Source organism: Molothrus ater, chromosome 5 (genome assembly GCF_012460135.2).
Source record: "Molothrus ater isolate BHLD 08-10-18 breed brown headed cowbird chromosome 5, BPBGC_Mater_1.1, whole genome shotgun sequence".
NCBI classification, from domain to species: domain Eukaryota; kingdom Metazoa; phylum Chordata; class Aves; order Passeriformes; family Icteridae; genus Molothrus; species Molothrus ater.
In genome coordinates this window covers 50,457,943-50,474,600 of record NC_050482.2, presented here as the reverse complement: position 1 = coordinate 50,474,600, position 16,658 = coordinate 50,457,943, and the positions used below count along the sequence as shown (strand labels likewise).

At 46.0% G+C, this 16,658-nt stretch overlaps 1 protein-coding gene across 2 annotated transcripts in view; it reads right to left on the bottom strand.

Annotated features, from left to right (window-relative positions):
• TMEM184B (transmembrane protein 184B) overlaps positions 1–15,361 on the bottom strand; it is a 30,261-nt gene extending 14,900 nt beyond the window's left edge. The window contains exons 1-3 of one of the 2 annotated variants that reach the window (XM_036400589.2): positions 15,233–15,361; positions 2,589–2,849; positions 136–301 (exon numbers count right to left, since the gene is read on the bottom strand). In XM_036400589.2, the coding sequence (XP_036256482.1) occupies positions 136–301; positions 2,589–2,789 (367 nt within the window). In that variant the 5' untranslated portion in view covers positions 2,790–2,849; positions 15,233–15,361. The remainder of the gene's footprint in view (positions 1–135; positions 302–2,588; positions 2,850–15,232) is intronic. The other variant, XM_036400588.2, reaches the window with a different exon arrangement.
• Positions 15,362–16,658: the final 1,297 nt, after the last annotated feature.

Below are 16,658 nucleotides of genomic sequence, written 5' to 3'. Positions count from 1 at the left end.
TGGTCATCCAGTTAGGCACGCTATTCAGTAGGTGACAGCAACACTCTTTCCTGAAATGCTGTTTTCAACCAGAAATAAAGTTCTCTCAGGGCAGAGACTTTCCACCCCCCCATTTTCTGTCTGACCCCTCCTTACCTTCATAGCAGTCCCGCACTGTGCCGAAGTAAACATAGTACTGGTCATTGGTGAAGAAGAGGAGGCTGAGCCATGAGTCAAAGGCATAAATGGGCACGATGAAGAGGATCCGAACGATGTAGCGCTGTTCGTTTGGGCAGCTGTAGCAGCGTAGATGCATGTAGATCTGAGAGACGCACGGGAGAGCGGGATCAGCGGTACATGGAGCACAGAGGAGAAAGCAGAACTGGAGAGTCAATTGGGCCAGGAAAAACAAACACACTAAATCACCTCTCGATTGCCTCCAGCAGCCTCAAGGTGATGAACATAAAAGAAAAGATAAATCACTGTTATCGTATGGCATTGATATAGCAACCCTTAGTTTGCAGACAGGGGGAAGGAAAGGGAAGAGAAAATGGAGGCATTTCTAATCTAGTTTCTTATAAGGAATTGGTTTATTTTCACATAACCTTGCCCACATTCTTTTTGGTTTTTTGTGAAACTTTTTTTCCAGTCATTAGTTCTACATTCCTGCTATCCTCTTTTAAGTACCTAAGACTCATTACATTGCAGGCTGCTTTTCTCTGAAAAACACACTTGTTGCGAACACTCTCTCTTTTGGCTGTTTTGGATGCTTTTGAGACTTTCACCTGAAACAACCTAAGAGAGCCCTTTACAGTACATCCCATAGCTGATAAGCCACAGCCCATCTGCTCAAAAGGTGTTACTCTGCACATGGGTGACAGCACAGCCACAAAGAGTCAGCTATCAAGGGAGCACTGAGCTCACGTAGTGTGTTCAAAGGAACCACACAGTTTGTTCTGTCTGACTGCACACATGCCAATCCCTCTAACTCACTGGCTGGGGAGAGCACAGCATCCCCACCCTTCCCGCTCCCACCACTCACAGTTCCTTAGACATCATTAAATCCCACACCTAAGATGCTTTTTTACAGAATACCCACCTCCCCGAAAAGGTACTGACCACAAGCACACCCTGAAGATGAGCACAACCCCTGCAATGCCCTAATAACACAGGCAGAGCTTCAGCACGATTTGTGGGTACACTCTCTTGACCACGGAGTCAGGAGAGGCAAGGCCTCTGTACAGCAATTCTCACTAAGCTGCTGTCCCAGCTGCTGGAATTAGTAACAGCCAGCTGACTACATATGTGCCTCACCACTGACTGATTCTGCTGCCAGAAGAGGTACAAGCATTTGTTTGAAGCTTCACCCTGCATTTTGGGGTGCTATGAGGATTCTCCAGAGACTAAAAAAACATACACTCTCATTTTTCCACTGTAAGGGAGAGGGGCTTGTGCTTCCCCAGCTGTCTGTAGCTTGTTCCTCCCTGGTCAAAACTGACTGAAGGGCTCAAAAATATTTCTGTTTCCTTTCCCTATGAAATGCTCAAAAACACTTCCGATTCCTCTTCTTGACCCATGAGGAGCTCACAAAAAGCTCATTTCCTGAGGAGAACAGGTTGAAAGTAAGCTAACAAACCTCAGAGATATTTTTGCCTTGCGACAATCCCAGTGACACATCTCATCCAGCACAGAGACAGCTGACACCAGAGTTCAGATGACTCCAAGCTTTGCCCTTGGGATATCAGAAGAGCCCAGTGATCCGTGTGCCTGGGAGAGCACAGGAACTGCTGCCGTGTAAAAGGACAACAGCGTGTTTCAATCAGCAGTGTCTCTCTGGCACTGACCTCCATGGGTTTCTTCAGAGAAGGCCATTAATGCCTAACTGTGCAATGCTATACTGCACAGGAAAACTTCTTCCTACCCTCAGCAGGTGATCAATTTGACAGGAGGATCCATGGCACTTGTAATTGTTACCCAAGCTGATGGAACTGCAGGTGTTACTCTTATTCATCTGTGACTAATCCATTTTTTACCTTCACTAGCCCCTGTACTCCATCAATAGGCTGTACTTTTCAACATTCTAGTCATCACTCTGGAATCTACAATCCAACAGGTACAAAACATGGGTTGATAAATAACAGGGCTTGTGTTTCCCCACTGTATTTTTCAGTTCACATGACAACTGCATGAAAGAGAGGCAGAGAACAGGATGCAGGGTTTGACTTACTCAGGCTCCCAGGACACCTGCCCCAGAGAGAGGGGAGGAGGAAAAAATTAAAATGAAACATTTCCTGCTACTCCTTTCCGCAGCAGAGTTCAGCCTGTGGAATCCACTGGCACAGGAGATCAAAGGAGGAATGTCAAACAACAGGTGACTAGGATCTTTTAGCTAACAGCTGACACAATAAAAAATGGCAATATTCAGCTAAAGACCTGTGAAAGGATGACCTAAGATAACACACCGTTCTACAAACCTTCAAGAGATGGTCAAATGTTTTACACCTGCTAGTTTTAAAGAGTGTGCTTCCTCTCCATTCACACTATGGAAATGGTCTGTTCTTCATGTGGGGAAAAGGAAAGGATGAGAAGTACAAGTGACAGGGTTTTACCTGATGGCAGGTGATGAGCAAAGCTGTCCATACAAAGAAACCTGAGATAGCCTGAGCAGCAGTGGTCATGAGGAATATTGGCTGCTCCACAGCTGTGGGGCTGCCATCCTCTGGCATCCAGGAGAAGTTAGGAGCCACAGCTGGAGTGGTGGCAGTTGACCCCAGTCTGGGGGCTGCAGTGACATCAGTCATCATAATCATGGTGCCTTTTGGTGTGAGGTTCCAGTTGGGATTGCTAAAGAGCTGCCCACGGGCCAAGACCTGTCAGGGAAGAGAATCACAAAGCAATTGAGCTCAGCTGAAAGGAGTCAGGAATGTAACAGAACTTTGCACCTCTCACATGCCTTCCACCAGGCTGCTCACATGCTTTGTGAACAGGACCTGGGTGTGTCTGCCACAGCCACTCCTTGTGATATAACAGATCATGGGGCACTCAGAAACCTCTGACAGCCCCCCAGAGATCATGAAATCTGGCCACTGCCCTCATCACCCCCATTCTGCAATAAAAATATATAAGATGAATACAGCATTCACCAGAGATCACAGAATCATGGAATGGTTTGGGTTGGAAAAGACCTTTAAGACCATCTAGTTCCAAGCCCTGTGCTATGGGCCAGGGACTCCTTCCACTAGACCAGGTTGGTCAGAGCTCCAACAAACCTGTCCCTGAATACTTCAAAGGATGGAACATCCCTAAGTCCTCTGGGGAACCTGTGCCACTGTCTCACCTCTCTCACAGCAAAGAATTTCTTCCTAACATCTAATTTAACCTACTCACAGTTTAAAGCCATTTCCCTTAGTCCTATCACTACACACCCTTGTAAAAAGATCAGAAGGAAGTATCTAAACCATCCCTACTGGAAGATGACAGGCACACTTAAGTTAACATCTCTGTTTTCCATAAGAGTACAGGCTATTCTGCTGTGTCCTACTGTCATGGTTAGCCTGCCAAGCAGCAACAAGCAACAAGAACACGTGCCACAGTGTCCCTGTGCAGGAAGGGGGCAGAGGAAAGAATATCCTAATTCCTCCAGCAAGCAATACCCACCTCTCCTACAGCCATGCTGAAAACCACACTCAGCCCAAAGCACTCTCATTGAAGGATATGAACTGAAAGCTCTTCTCATTTTGACAGTGTGAACAGCATGAAAGTCACACTTTTACCAAGATTTGTATGGCATAGTACATTTAGCCAGCCTGTTATTAATGTTACTAATTTTGCATTGTTTTCTACGTGATGTGAATTTAACCTGATTGGCTTTTAAAAGCTAGCTGACACATAAAAACACATACAGAACACAAGAATATGCAAGATTTCAAAACAGCATGACCCTTGGCCATTTCCTAGCTAAAAAGCCATCTTCTTTCAATGGAACAAATTCTTGAAGGCCTAAGATCTAAAATAGCTATTATTTTCAATTTGGTCATAAGCAGGCTCTAGTGTGACCTCTGGATTGTAGGAAGATAATCCACTTAAACCAAGATCACAAGTAGGCAGCCATTGGTTCTATCCATTAGAAGAGCTGCTTCTGATCTCCCTATCAAAGGGAACAGCATAATATTGCCTCCTTCTGATAACCTCCTAATATTTTTCAGAAGAGCACTTCTATAAAAGCTCAAGTCATTGCTCCTACACAGGCCTTTATGATCAGTGGATGGAAAGGGCTTTGGAAAGGCCAATGATCCATTGCCAGAGTTTACAGCTGCACCAGGGAAGGACACATCTGTCATCTACTGACAGGTTGTTACAGAACACAAAAGAGAATATATGTTCACAGAGGAACTGCTCCAGCCCTGCTCTACTGAAGCCACAGCACAAACTAGGGAACAGGTACCCACTAAAAGCAGAGTGCCAGTAGCAAGTCCTTTCCACATGCACACTAAGGCACAAAAATGGCCCCTTTAGCACAGGCTTTTCCAAAACACACACTCGTATCACCAGTGTGCAGCAGTCTGATGTTACCTTATGTCACACTCTACCTCCTTTCTGCTTTCTTCCATGGGGGAAAAAGAAATGTCCTGGGAAACACTCAGATTTGTTTAAGCATGTCTTACTATAGGTGAAGCTGCACAAGTGCTGTGCTTTAATTTACAAAATAATTGTCAAACCTGGCTTTTCTTTGTTCTTTCTAATAGATCCCTGCTCCAAGTTACAGCTTTCCATAACTGCACTTACAGTAGGATAACTCCTCTCCAGTCCTGATCAGTACAGAAAATGTAACTTAAGTTTTGAGTTTTCTAAGCATACAAACACACACATTTCATCATCTGTACTATATCTAAATATTTGGAGAGATGGAGGCTGGAGGGTGGAGATGTCACAAGTTAGCAAGGCTTTTATTGCTTTTAAAAGAAAGGAATTTCTACCCAAGTAACTTCTGAAGCAACTGAATATGCACAGTGCTGAGAGTGCTTCCACAAAGCTCAAGAAGGGCACATCTAAATGAAATCAGAGCAGATGCACCTGTGGTTAACGCAACCCTAAATAAAGTCCAGCCAGCTGCAGTCCTGCACATCCCAGTGCACTTTGGGAGCTATGAAAGACAGGAAGCTGCTAAGCCCTTCCAAAAGTTCATGGGGGAGAGGATCTGTACAGCAGACCAGAGGTGCCAGGAGAAACAGGGCCTGCACCTCCACACTCCAGCTAATCAAACCACATCAGCAGCAGAGACCCAAATGCAGCAGCAGTAACATCAAGAGAACTGAGGATCTGAAAGGGAATTCTTCTGTGTCTCTGCACTCATTTAAAAATAAGTAAAAACAGCAAAAGGTAATCAACAAGCATTTTGTCATGACAAGGGTTATGTATTCATAAGCAAGGTCAGTCATAAATTGAAGTTGTGTTTGTAATCTTAACACTGCCCCCTTGTGATTATACATCAACAGCCATTAATTACAGGACTGTGCATCATTCTTCACCTAATCTCCTTCAAATTCACACAGTCATTGAAATTAATAACTTTTTCCACCACTGTGTTCTGAAAGAAAGTATACAAACACTCTTACAAACAGGGCTTACATCTCCTACCCAAATCACCTCACCCATGAGCACTCAGGGCTGCCCCTGAGGACAGCATTTTATTTCCTTGACACCTTTTATTGGTTCTATGCATCAGTTTGCAGCTCATTCTCCTTGCTAGTGAAACATGAAGGAACGCTGTACTCCAAAATCCACAAAATTAACATAAGCCTTCCAAATTATCCCTTCTAATCTCCTCAAGTCCCACACACCACAGCTACAGTGGCAGGTATAAGTAGTGCACAAAGCTGTTGTTATGAAATTCTACTGCATGCAAGAAGCTGAAGCTGTAAGAGCAATTCCAGTCTATACTTAAGAAACAGGTAATAGCACAGATGACTGGAGCTTTAATCAGGAAAGTGGATTTCAGCTCATTCACTGCCACCAGCTCAGTCTGCTAGCTCCTCTTCTGCCTTGTTAAAAAGAGCATTGTGAGGGTGGGCTGTGGCAACTCGTCTCAACAGGCCTTGCTTCTGAGATGTCTCTTCCCACTGTGCAACAGGACACAAGCCCACAAAAGCCCAGAAAAGGTACTACCTGGGAACATGTCACAACAAAAATACTGCCTTGATAAGGTACAGATCCAGTACCTTGGTATCAGCAGCTTCCCTCTTACACTGTGAATGTGTTTTGACATTTATTTCTTAGACACCTACCTCCATCACAGCCCAAGCCAGCACCACAACACACTTTCCTGCTTACTCTCATGCCTGGGTAAAAAGGTACTTTCCAACAGCCATAAAGCTATTCCCTATTCACCTCCATCACCTCCTGGCTGTGATCTCTTTCCTGGTGCTCCTCCCAGCTGGCTGTATTTCTCTGTTGTTTCTTGTGCATTTTAAGCTCCCTGGCACAACCATCTTTTTGTTCTCTGTCCAGACAGTTCCCAGCACTGCAAGGTACCAAACCACGAGGAAAGTGCTTGACATTACCATATGTCAAATTAGGGGCATTTGGAAACCCAAATTACCAATGCAATACAAACCAATCTAATGCAAAATAAATTTTGAAGCATTTCTTACTCTTCTGCCATATCCTGTTTTCTCTTCCCACCTGTTTCATCATTGCTTTCAGTTCAAGGAAGAGTAAAGTTCCTTGCACACTTATTCTCCCTCTCTGGAGAGCTCTCCTAACATATCAAAGGAAAATATTTCAACACTTCTAGATTTCACTCTTGGAGCTTTCCCCATCTCCAAGTGACTACCTTGTTCCCCGTGGAGGTAACCTGCAACATTACAGGACCACAACAGACACCTGAAAAGCACCAAACTTTGGAAACTGGAAACAAGCACACATAAAAGTACACCTACATAAACACACGGACTTTTGGACACAGGTTAGGTGTATTCCAGGATGGCCACAAGAAACTTGGATCAGAGCTAGTATGATTCTTCTACATGGGTTACAGGAGTTTCTGGCAGTGCTGAGGTCTATATACAACCACCTCCCAACATGGAAGGCAGGGATCACACTCCCGTCCCCTACAAGCTGTCACCTGCTCCTGCCCAGATGTCATCACAAGTTATGTATGTTAGAGCAAGACAAGGCCTTGTGCTGCCAGGGCATTAGCTTAAACATCACACTAGTACCTCTTACACTTATCTAACGCATCTTCTGAAAACACTTTAGGAGTATCGGGGGGACTCTCAATGCAAGGAAGGGAAAAGAAAACAAAACAAAGCCTGTGCTATTTCTATCAAGATAACTATCCTGATAAAAACCCAGAGATGCAGAACACTGTTACAAAGATCCTTGATAGAAAAGAAGCTCCAAATGGCATGGGGACCAGCTCTCTTAATGACACCACACAGATGTAAAGTAGCAGGGATGTGTCCACGTGGCCTTCATCCACAGAAAAAACAGCACACTAATTCTCCATCAGGAGCACATTGCCAGTCCTGTATCTTTTGGAAACAGAGACCTCCTGTCTCCAACATTAACATGGCAGCTTCTTCTGCTGAAAATAAACTCAAAACAGAAAACAGACAGGATGTGGCAAAAGTGAAAACAAAAAACTTCATTTTTGGCTTGCATAAAGGCATGGAAAATGTTACCACTGAGGAGGAGCTATTTCTACATAAACAAACATAAATAAGAAAACCTCACTTCTGATGCAACAAAAGTGGTGTAAGAGGAGGGAAGAAAGTTTCAGGCATGGTCCTTTAGTTCCATGGGGTACATCTGAATATTTCAACACAATCTAGTAAAGGAGGAGGTGTTCGCCTGCTCTGATCAAGACCTACCCCAGTGCCAAAAGGAAAAGAACCCCAAACAGCAGGACTCGGAAGCTGTTCTCTCTCATCTGCAAAAACAATCTGTGGTTTTAAAATAGATCATCTCATCCGAGGCTGAAAGTATTTAATTTCTAAACTGCTGAGTGAGCAAAGAATGATACACAAAGCTATCCCATGAAAGAGTCTTAACAGCTAAGCCTCCTTCTGCTGTACAAGACATGAAACAAAAAACACACACACAACCTGGCTTCAAGGTTCTCCTGGAGAGCTACAGGACAAGACAATGTTCTTCCTTAAAACCTACTCCACAGTCATGTTGATTTAAATATCCACCATACTGAACTTGGTTAAAATACCACAAAAACATTTCCCATTCCCCTCAAATTCTTATTTCTTCAAGAGTTTCTCCATTAAATTATCTTTATTCTGGATCCAAAAAGGCCAATACAGAAGTGCCATGCAGTAGATAAATCAGAGCCTGAACTTTCTGCATTTATTAGGACAGAGCAAACAACAAGAGCTCTATGTAGCTTAATGTTTTTGACAATGTGCCCTAGACTTACAAGGAATACAAAAACACAGGACAAAATGGTTGAATGTTTATTTTAGATCATTTTAATTATAACAATGCCTAGAATTGCCAACTGGGACCAGCTCTTTCTATTGTGCTAGATATATATGATAAATAATTAATCCAAGGTGTTTTCAACACCCAAAGGGATGGCATCACCAGCTGAAATGGCAAAAGAGAGGAAAAGGAGCAGGTAGATAGGACAAAATAGCACTACACTACACAGTAAGAGAGTCATTGGCACAGCTGAAATCAGTGATAGCAATCCAAGAAAAATCAAATGCTTTCACATTTATTACTTCTTAAATTGCTTTTGCTCTCTGGGGTAGCATCTAGTTTACTTAGCTATGAGACATGAAAAGGTCCCAACAGAGCATTTTTAAGCTCTCCAGTAGCACTTCCAAAACAATCAGAGTTAAGAATGTGACCTGGCATGCAATTTTAACTAGTACAACTCATCTACATTTTACTGCTCATGCTAGGCAAAGCTTTCTTAGCTTCAAGTCGGTCCAAGTCAGGCCACAATACACACCTGACACACAGGCACACATGGGTAACTGTGAACACACACGAGCAATGCTGTGCTCAGTCACAGGACAGGCACTCACCAGGCTCACAAACACACACAGCGCTTGCATCTGCAGCTGCTGCACCCCATGGCAGCTTAACGTGCTTGCCTGTCTGCACAACAAGTGCAGATCCAAATGCAGTTCTCCTCAGTGTTATTTCTTCAGAGGAGTGAGCAGTCTGAAGAGATGCCCCAGTCACAATTTCACAGCTGTCGGTACAGTCAGGGAAACAAGGGAAAGCGTCACTGGGACAGAGGACCAGTAGGGTCAGCAAGAGTGGAGCAGGGAGCCATCAGCTCAGAAGCAGAAGGTAGAGGAGTCAGGCACCTAAGGCAGACCAAACCACATGGCAAGGTACACACCCACTAAGCCATACTCAAGAGATGATCCCATGCCTACATACACATAAGACTGCACTGTACACACAAACAATTTAACCTTCAACAAGGTCACATTCCTGTGCTTCTCATTTTAGGGAAACTAAAATCTGAGAATACCACAAAAATCTTCTGCACATGCAGCTCACACAGCCCCCACCCATTTTGCTAGCCTATAGTCATCCTTAAGAGAAGCTTCGCCTCCCCATGCGCCCATTAAAAACCTCACAATCAACAACAAAACCCTTTTACCCTGAGCCATGCACTCTTCTTTCCAGAGTTTTTTTCTGCTCTATTAATTTCTGTTGTCTCACTGTATTTGCACAGCCCTCCTCCCCCCATCCTCCTCCTCCTATTTTTTTTTTTTTTTGTGGACCGACCCACATTGTGATAGGTCAATATCTAACATCTAGTCCCTTTTTTGGAAGGAGACAGGAAAAAGAGAGAAAGGGGGAGGGAGAGGAGGAGAAGGGATGTTCCCCAACCTTTTCTGCTTTGAGAACAGGATCAAATACACTTGGGCCACGCACTGCATCCCTTTCCCATACTCCCAACAGCCCAACTCCACACAAACCAGGCAAGCCCTCTGCTCCCAGGGGAGAAACACAGAAAGAGTGTGAAGATATTCTGCAACTGGCAGAGGGGCAAGAGGCAAGAAGAAAAAAGGATGTGTTGTAAACAATTGTGTCCCACATGACAGAGGATGTTTGCATTTCATTTTCCAAACTCTCAAGAACAAAGTAAAATCAGAACTTATTCCACCAACACTTGCATTCCTTGTTTCCCACCTCTGAGTGCCAAGACAGGGTAGACAACAGTTTTAAAATTACCACAGGATATATGGTTCTTTTAAGAAGAACCAAAACTGAAACTCTACAGCAGCCTGGAAAAGTATTGAACTTGTGGCAGTCACACACAAAGGAAGTTTTTCTAATACATTAGAGTATACTTCTCCATCCAGAAGATGACATATAGAATCTATCAGATCAGATCCACACTTCAATTTAGCAAGTAAATGAGCTGAAAGAACCTAAACATCTTATCAGAGGTCTAGGCAACTGTGTGGTGGTGCATATGAGAGCAATGGCACATCTGACTTCCCCAGCAATCATTCTCTGGTGCAGACATGTAGCAGTGATGAATGCTGCAGGAGTAAAATCAGTGAGTCTCAACAAAGCATGCAAGGCCACACTCACTATAAAGCCATTTTGTTAATAAAAATACTACAAAGTTCTGAAAGCTGAATTAGGACCTTTGTATTCCTGGACTCATGGGAGTCTCTTTATACCAAAAGCCATCAGCAGCAATGCATCTTCTCTACAGAGAAAAAAATCATGCCAAGCATCAACCTGAGAAGGTGCATGCTTAAAAAAAGGACAAAGCTTCAACTCAATGTTTCCAGACGCTCTGACATTAAATTATGCAGTTGCATGAAGTTACTTGAAAGGGAATTTGTATGAATGACTTTTGGCTTCAGACTCCTGTAAAAAGCAGTGCCATCACAAAGTCATTGGGAGGGGGGAAAGGAAGTCTGTAAGTCAGAAGAGTTTGGAGGAGAGAAGTCACTCCCAGCTGACAGGACAAATAGCTGCAAATAGCTTCACCCACCACTAACCATTCTTTCATAGCAAAAAGAGCAAGGAGGAGACAAGATATCGTGAGCCAGGAAGAGAAATTCACTCACTTCTAACCTGCCTCTTGAAGTGACTGACTTGTCCACGTTCATTTCAAGTAACCTGGACAGAGACACAGGTACATTACTGCTGCTGAGGCTGTATCTGTGTTGGAGACAACCAGGCAGCTGCAGGCTCCCAAGCAATCAGCTCATCAGCCTCCAACAGCATCCATGTCATGTTCTGCAGCCTGAGGAGGGAACACTGGGTCCGCAAGGTCAGCTTTTAAGGTATTATTTCATCTCATCTCCTTCTTGAAGCCTTACTGTTGCACTGTGTAACATGTTGCAGTCATTTTCTTTGCTGAATCAGAGGGATTTTTTTTTTTACTAGCAAGTTGTTCGGGGGCCACATGTACAAAATACCCAGGCAGAGATGGACGCTTTGGGGCTAGACACAAAAAATGTGAGACCATGACACCAACTCTCTATGCTCTTGGTCACTCTTCATTACACAACATCCTCAAATAGCTGATCCTTTCAGTATCAGCAGACTCCCAGGCACTGTGACTGTAAGATAATAATAGCAACATTCCCATCCTTTCAATACACAGACAGACTTGAGGGTGGGGAGACAAATATCCAGGTAGTGTATGGGTTAATACTGCAGGTAGAATGTCAATTATTTCCCTTTTCAGGTTCCTGTGAATTATTCCCCTCAGGGGCTATAAAGACCTGGTCAAAACCAGATACAGCACAGTTCCTGAGCAGCTTGCCTATACACTGTATGTTCCCTGGACACAGCTTGCTCTGTTGCCTTCCCAGACATGTTACTTACACCATCAGAAACAAAAACCCCATGGAGGTTGACCTGATTTTTAAAGAGAACCTAGCTATGAGCAAGTACTCCAGCCCCTGCCTCTTCTTAGAAGAGAGACTCTGAGGTGAGACTCCTGGAGGGTGGTTGCAACTCACAGCTTTATCTGGCAGAATTTCACTTCCAAAACTTTCCTGGGGAATTGATGCTCTGAAAACAAGTCCAGTTGCTCTCCCCCAAAAGTAGTCCATGCAGGGAAAAAAAAAAAGTTGTCCATGCACAGAAAAAAACCACCAAACCCCAGAAAAAAATACCCCAAATCCCTTACTATAAGGGTGTTTTCAGTTCAAGCACTGTAATATTTTACAGTTGTTTTAGCTAAGTGTTTCAATCCATCTTATCACAGTGTCAAACTGCTTTCAGAGTCCTAAGCACGCTGGCAGGGTGTGATGTCTTGACAGGAAACCACTCTTCCACCACAAGAAAGCAAACCCCAGTGAGTCTGGGAAGAAGCGAGAACAGCACACAACAGACACAGCGCTCCAAGCAAACAGCTAGGCAAGCCAGCACACAAAACTCCAACCCAGTGCTATTCCCTACAGCACCTCAAATTTCCAGGACCTTGACAAGCACAATCAATCACAAACTCTAAAGCAGAGAAGAGCTTCTGCCCCCAGCCAGGGCCGCTCAATAACACCCAGCTGCTTTGTTACACAGGCATGTACTAGAAAACTTGACTGTACCAAGGCTAAATGCAATTTCTCTCTGAGGCTGTGCTGTCCTCTTCATATTGTAGACAGATCAACCTGTACATTCACTGCTGCTTTCCTCAGTTTTAGGCTGGAAACACTGAGAAAACGAGTCATAGCAATGGCACTTCAGAATCAGCAAGTCTGATGTGAAACTTCGTGTTTCACTTCAACCTTCATTCAATACAACACTGGGCTCTTGAAGCAGCTAGGACCAAACAACAAACATCTCCTGAGGAATTCACTGCTTCCACCAGACATTCCTACAAGAGCTCAAAGATACCCTTAGAGCTGCTGGAAAATGAAACAGGCACTTCTGCTGGAAGGAGCAGGTAACAACTTATCTCCCTCAATGTAAACATAAGCCAATCAAAAATGAAACCAAAACAGGAAGGGAGAAGGAATGAAGGATAAGTTCCCCATGTGGAAATTAAAAGGTTGTCATCTTACACCAAAACATGATTATTAGATGCTTTAGTTAGTGCAGCAGTAGAACTGGGTAGAAACAGGGACTACCTTTTTTGAGGGGGAAGGAGGTGTTTTAAAAGCTATTTTGTGCTAGGAAAAAAACCCACCCACCCTTCTTTCATCCATGAGAAGAAAAGAATCCTAATCCCCAATTGCAAAAGCTCACCTCCCAGCCTGCTACCAGCTAACAGGCAAAGAAACTGACAGAGGACAAGGCAGATTTCTAGCTGGATTCTGTCAAATGGTTAGAGACCAGACAGCTCGGAATGCTTTTGCCAGAACAGCTAGTCACACTGAACTTCACTTTCTGACCAGTTTATCTAAGAACCTTCCCCTTTTGACTGCCACATGTCCTAAGGAGACAGACAAACTGAAGTCCAAAAGGTGCCCAGTGGCTGGGAGTGGCTGGCTCATCCCCTTGCTCCACCCGTTCAGCACTCTGAATTGACTGCAGAGACCTGAGTGAATCACAAAGCAAAACACCTGCCCGCACCATTGAGCTGGTCAGAAACGCTGACTTCACTGGTAAAGCTTCCCAGCCATTCTGCAGCAAGACCAAATCACTCCCGCTCCAGATGCAGAGGCACCCACCTGCTGCTTCCATGCCACCTAAGGTTTACAGCACAACTGTAATAATGACAGTATTAAGGACCTAAAAACCTGCTCCCTTAGACCAGAGCAGCTTTGAAACCAATTTTCTTGGGAACAATGGTGAAAAGAAAGCCTGAAGTAGGCCTTTCTGGGATACCTCCACCATAAGAAAAGCTCTCCCAAAACCTCTATTGTTTAGTACTTAGCCAACATCCTAAAAAGCGTGAGAGTTTATTTTTTTTGACAAACAGTATCACACAAATACAAACCTTTAGTATTAGAAACCTGAATAACACGAACATTTCTAGAGAAATCTGTGTTCCCTTTTAGGGAGGCTGCTAAGCTCTTAGACCAAAGGGTAACTTCCAGCAACACAAGTTCAAAGGCACTGTTAACTGCTGTATTAAAAAAGCCAAGTCTTTGTTAGTGCAATGTATGCTCTATTACATTTTCATTGATTGTTTTCTTTTTTTTTTGCAGGATAGGAAAGCCATTTCTATTCACCCTATTAGCCTTTGCTCTATTATTGATCAATGTCTTCTATTTTTATCTTTAACAGAGGTAAACAGTCTTCTCTCTGGGGAAACCTGTCTTGCTTGATGTCTTCAATAATTACTCCTGTTCAAGCTCCTTACATGTCAAGAACAATTTCAAACTTTCTGTAAGCAGAACCCATCTTCACTATTTCCTCTAGATTTCCCACTCCTCCTCCTCCACCCACTCTTGACAGCTTCAGAGTGTTCCAGGCAGCTTTCAGAGAGCTGTCCCTGAAATCACTCTAGTCCCTTTCCACAATTCATCAGAACTCAGTCACGCACACGTTCTTCCAAAGCCCTCCTTCCACTACAAGCTGCAGCTGCCGAGGCTGACTTTAGCCTTTACAAAGCAATTTCGAGTTACCATGAGCATCCGAACAAGACCCACCACAACTCACCTACAGTGCAAGAGAACGCAGGCACAGTATCAGCCTCCTCACACACCTACCACACCAGCACATGCACGAGGCATCTGTCAGTCCATCCAGCGCGAACCAAAGGAAACCCAGCAAACACAAACCTGGTGCCCACCACGTTACTACAGACTACTGAGCTGCCAGCCCACCCCGGACAGACACACCCGTGCAGACAGTGACACCCACCCAAGGGCACCAAGGAGCGTGACAGCGCTGGGAACGAGGGGCTGTGCTGGGGCGTGTGCGTGCACAGGGAGAGCGGAACAGCTGCAGCAAGGACAGGTTGCGGGGAAGGAGGGAGAGTAAGGAATGGGGTGGGCTGCCCGGGGGTGGGGGCTGCCCTGGGAGCTGCGGGTAGACGCGGGGGTGGGCGGTGTGTGCGCTGGTACGGAGGCCATGCGGGAGGAATGTGCGCGGAGGGGAATAGCGGGGGCAGCCCTGAGGAGAAGGGGGCGCACACCGTGGGAGGGGCGGAGGGTTGAGTGGGGACGGGAGGAGTAGCGCGGGTTACGCCGGGGAACGGGAGGAGCAATGCGGGGGAGCGGGAACAGCGACCACACCGGGCCGAGGCGGGGCGCAAGGCGAATCCGTGGGCGCCTCAACGAGCCACCCCCGCGCCAGCGCGGCCCCTCCGGCCCGGCCCTGCCCGGCCCGCGCTCCCGCAGCCGCCCCCGCCACGTCTTACCGTGCAGCGGGCGGGCGGGCGCGGCCCAGCCCGGTGGGGCGAGGAGGGGTCGGGTCGGGCCCTGCCCGCTGCCCCGCGGGCGGCGCCGGCACCGGCGCGGGGGCGCGGAGGCCTCAGGAGCCCATGGCGACGCCGGGCCCGGCCCGGCCCTCCCTCGGCGCCTGCGCACGGCACCGCGCGCACCGCCCACTGCCCGCGAAGGAGGGGAAACAGGATGACGTCACCGCTCCTCTCTTAAAGGGGCAGCGCCGCCGGGTGCGGGTGACGCGGCGGCTTTGCGCAGCGGCGGGCGGAGCCGTGCGCGACCCGGGGCCGAGCACACGGGCGGCCGGCCGTCCAGCGGCTCTTGCCGGACGGCTAAAGGCAGTACTGGCCTCAGGAAGAGCCTCCCCAAGCAGATTTCCCCCGAACCCCGAGTGAAACAAACACGCGGAGAGGTGTTGGAAAGCAAAGCCATGCCTCTACTCAAGTCTGAACAAGGCACTCTGAGTCTCAAAAAAAAAAAAAAAAAAAAAAAAAACAAACCAAAACCACAAAGCCGAAGGAAGAAAGAAAGCAAACGCACCACACCCTAAAACGTTTAATACGCCTGTGCTAGCAAAAGGAGGCGGCATCCTACCCGCGATAGGGTTGATGATTTTGATGATTTTCTCCTTTCCTCCTGCTGCATTACAAGTCCCCTTGCCCATCTTAAAACAGATACAGAGCTCCTACCACACATGGCCCGAAATGGCAGCGCATTCCCGTCCTGTCCCAGGGCAGAGCTCCTGCCCCAAACACCCCCACAGCTCCTGGACCCTGCCAGATCACGGCTCTGCTGCCTCCCCCACGCTGCAGGGAGGGCAGTGCTGTCCTATACACAAGAAACGTCCGCTTTCCCACAGAAAACAGCATGAGAGTTTATTTTACAACTGAAAAAGTCCAGTTGCATTCTGATCCAGCAAAAACATACTTAAAATGGAGGCAGGGCAAATGCAGGATAGAGGTAACAGCAGAAAACCCCATACCCCTGGAACTACTTTCCTCTTCCCATCCCTCCTACACGCATCCCTGGAGCTGGAAGACCCATGCAGCAGAGAAACAAAGGAACAACTCTTCCTGGCCAGCCGGCAAAGAACAGGCTTGAAAAGAATTTGCAAAGTCACCAAGATCCATCATTTATTCCCAGCAGGTGTTTCTGAAAATAAGTTTCAAGGGTTTGACAGAGCCTGGAAGAAACAGGCCTCTCATCAGGATAATGCAGGGATGTGTAACTACAGGAGCAACAATTTAGAAATAAATTAGTATTAAAATTTAGTATTTTACTGCCAGACTGGTTAGACAAGGAGAGGAGAAACCCAAACAAACCACACCAGCACAGACACCAAAGCAGCAGGTGCCACTCCACAGAGAGCTCAGTCTGTTTGCATCAGGCACTGTGCTGCTG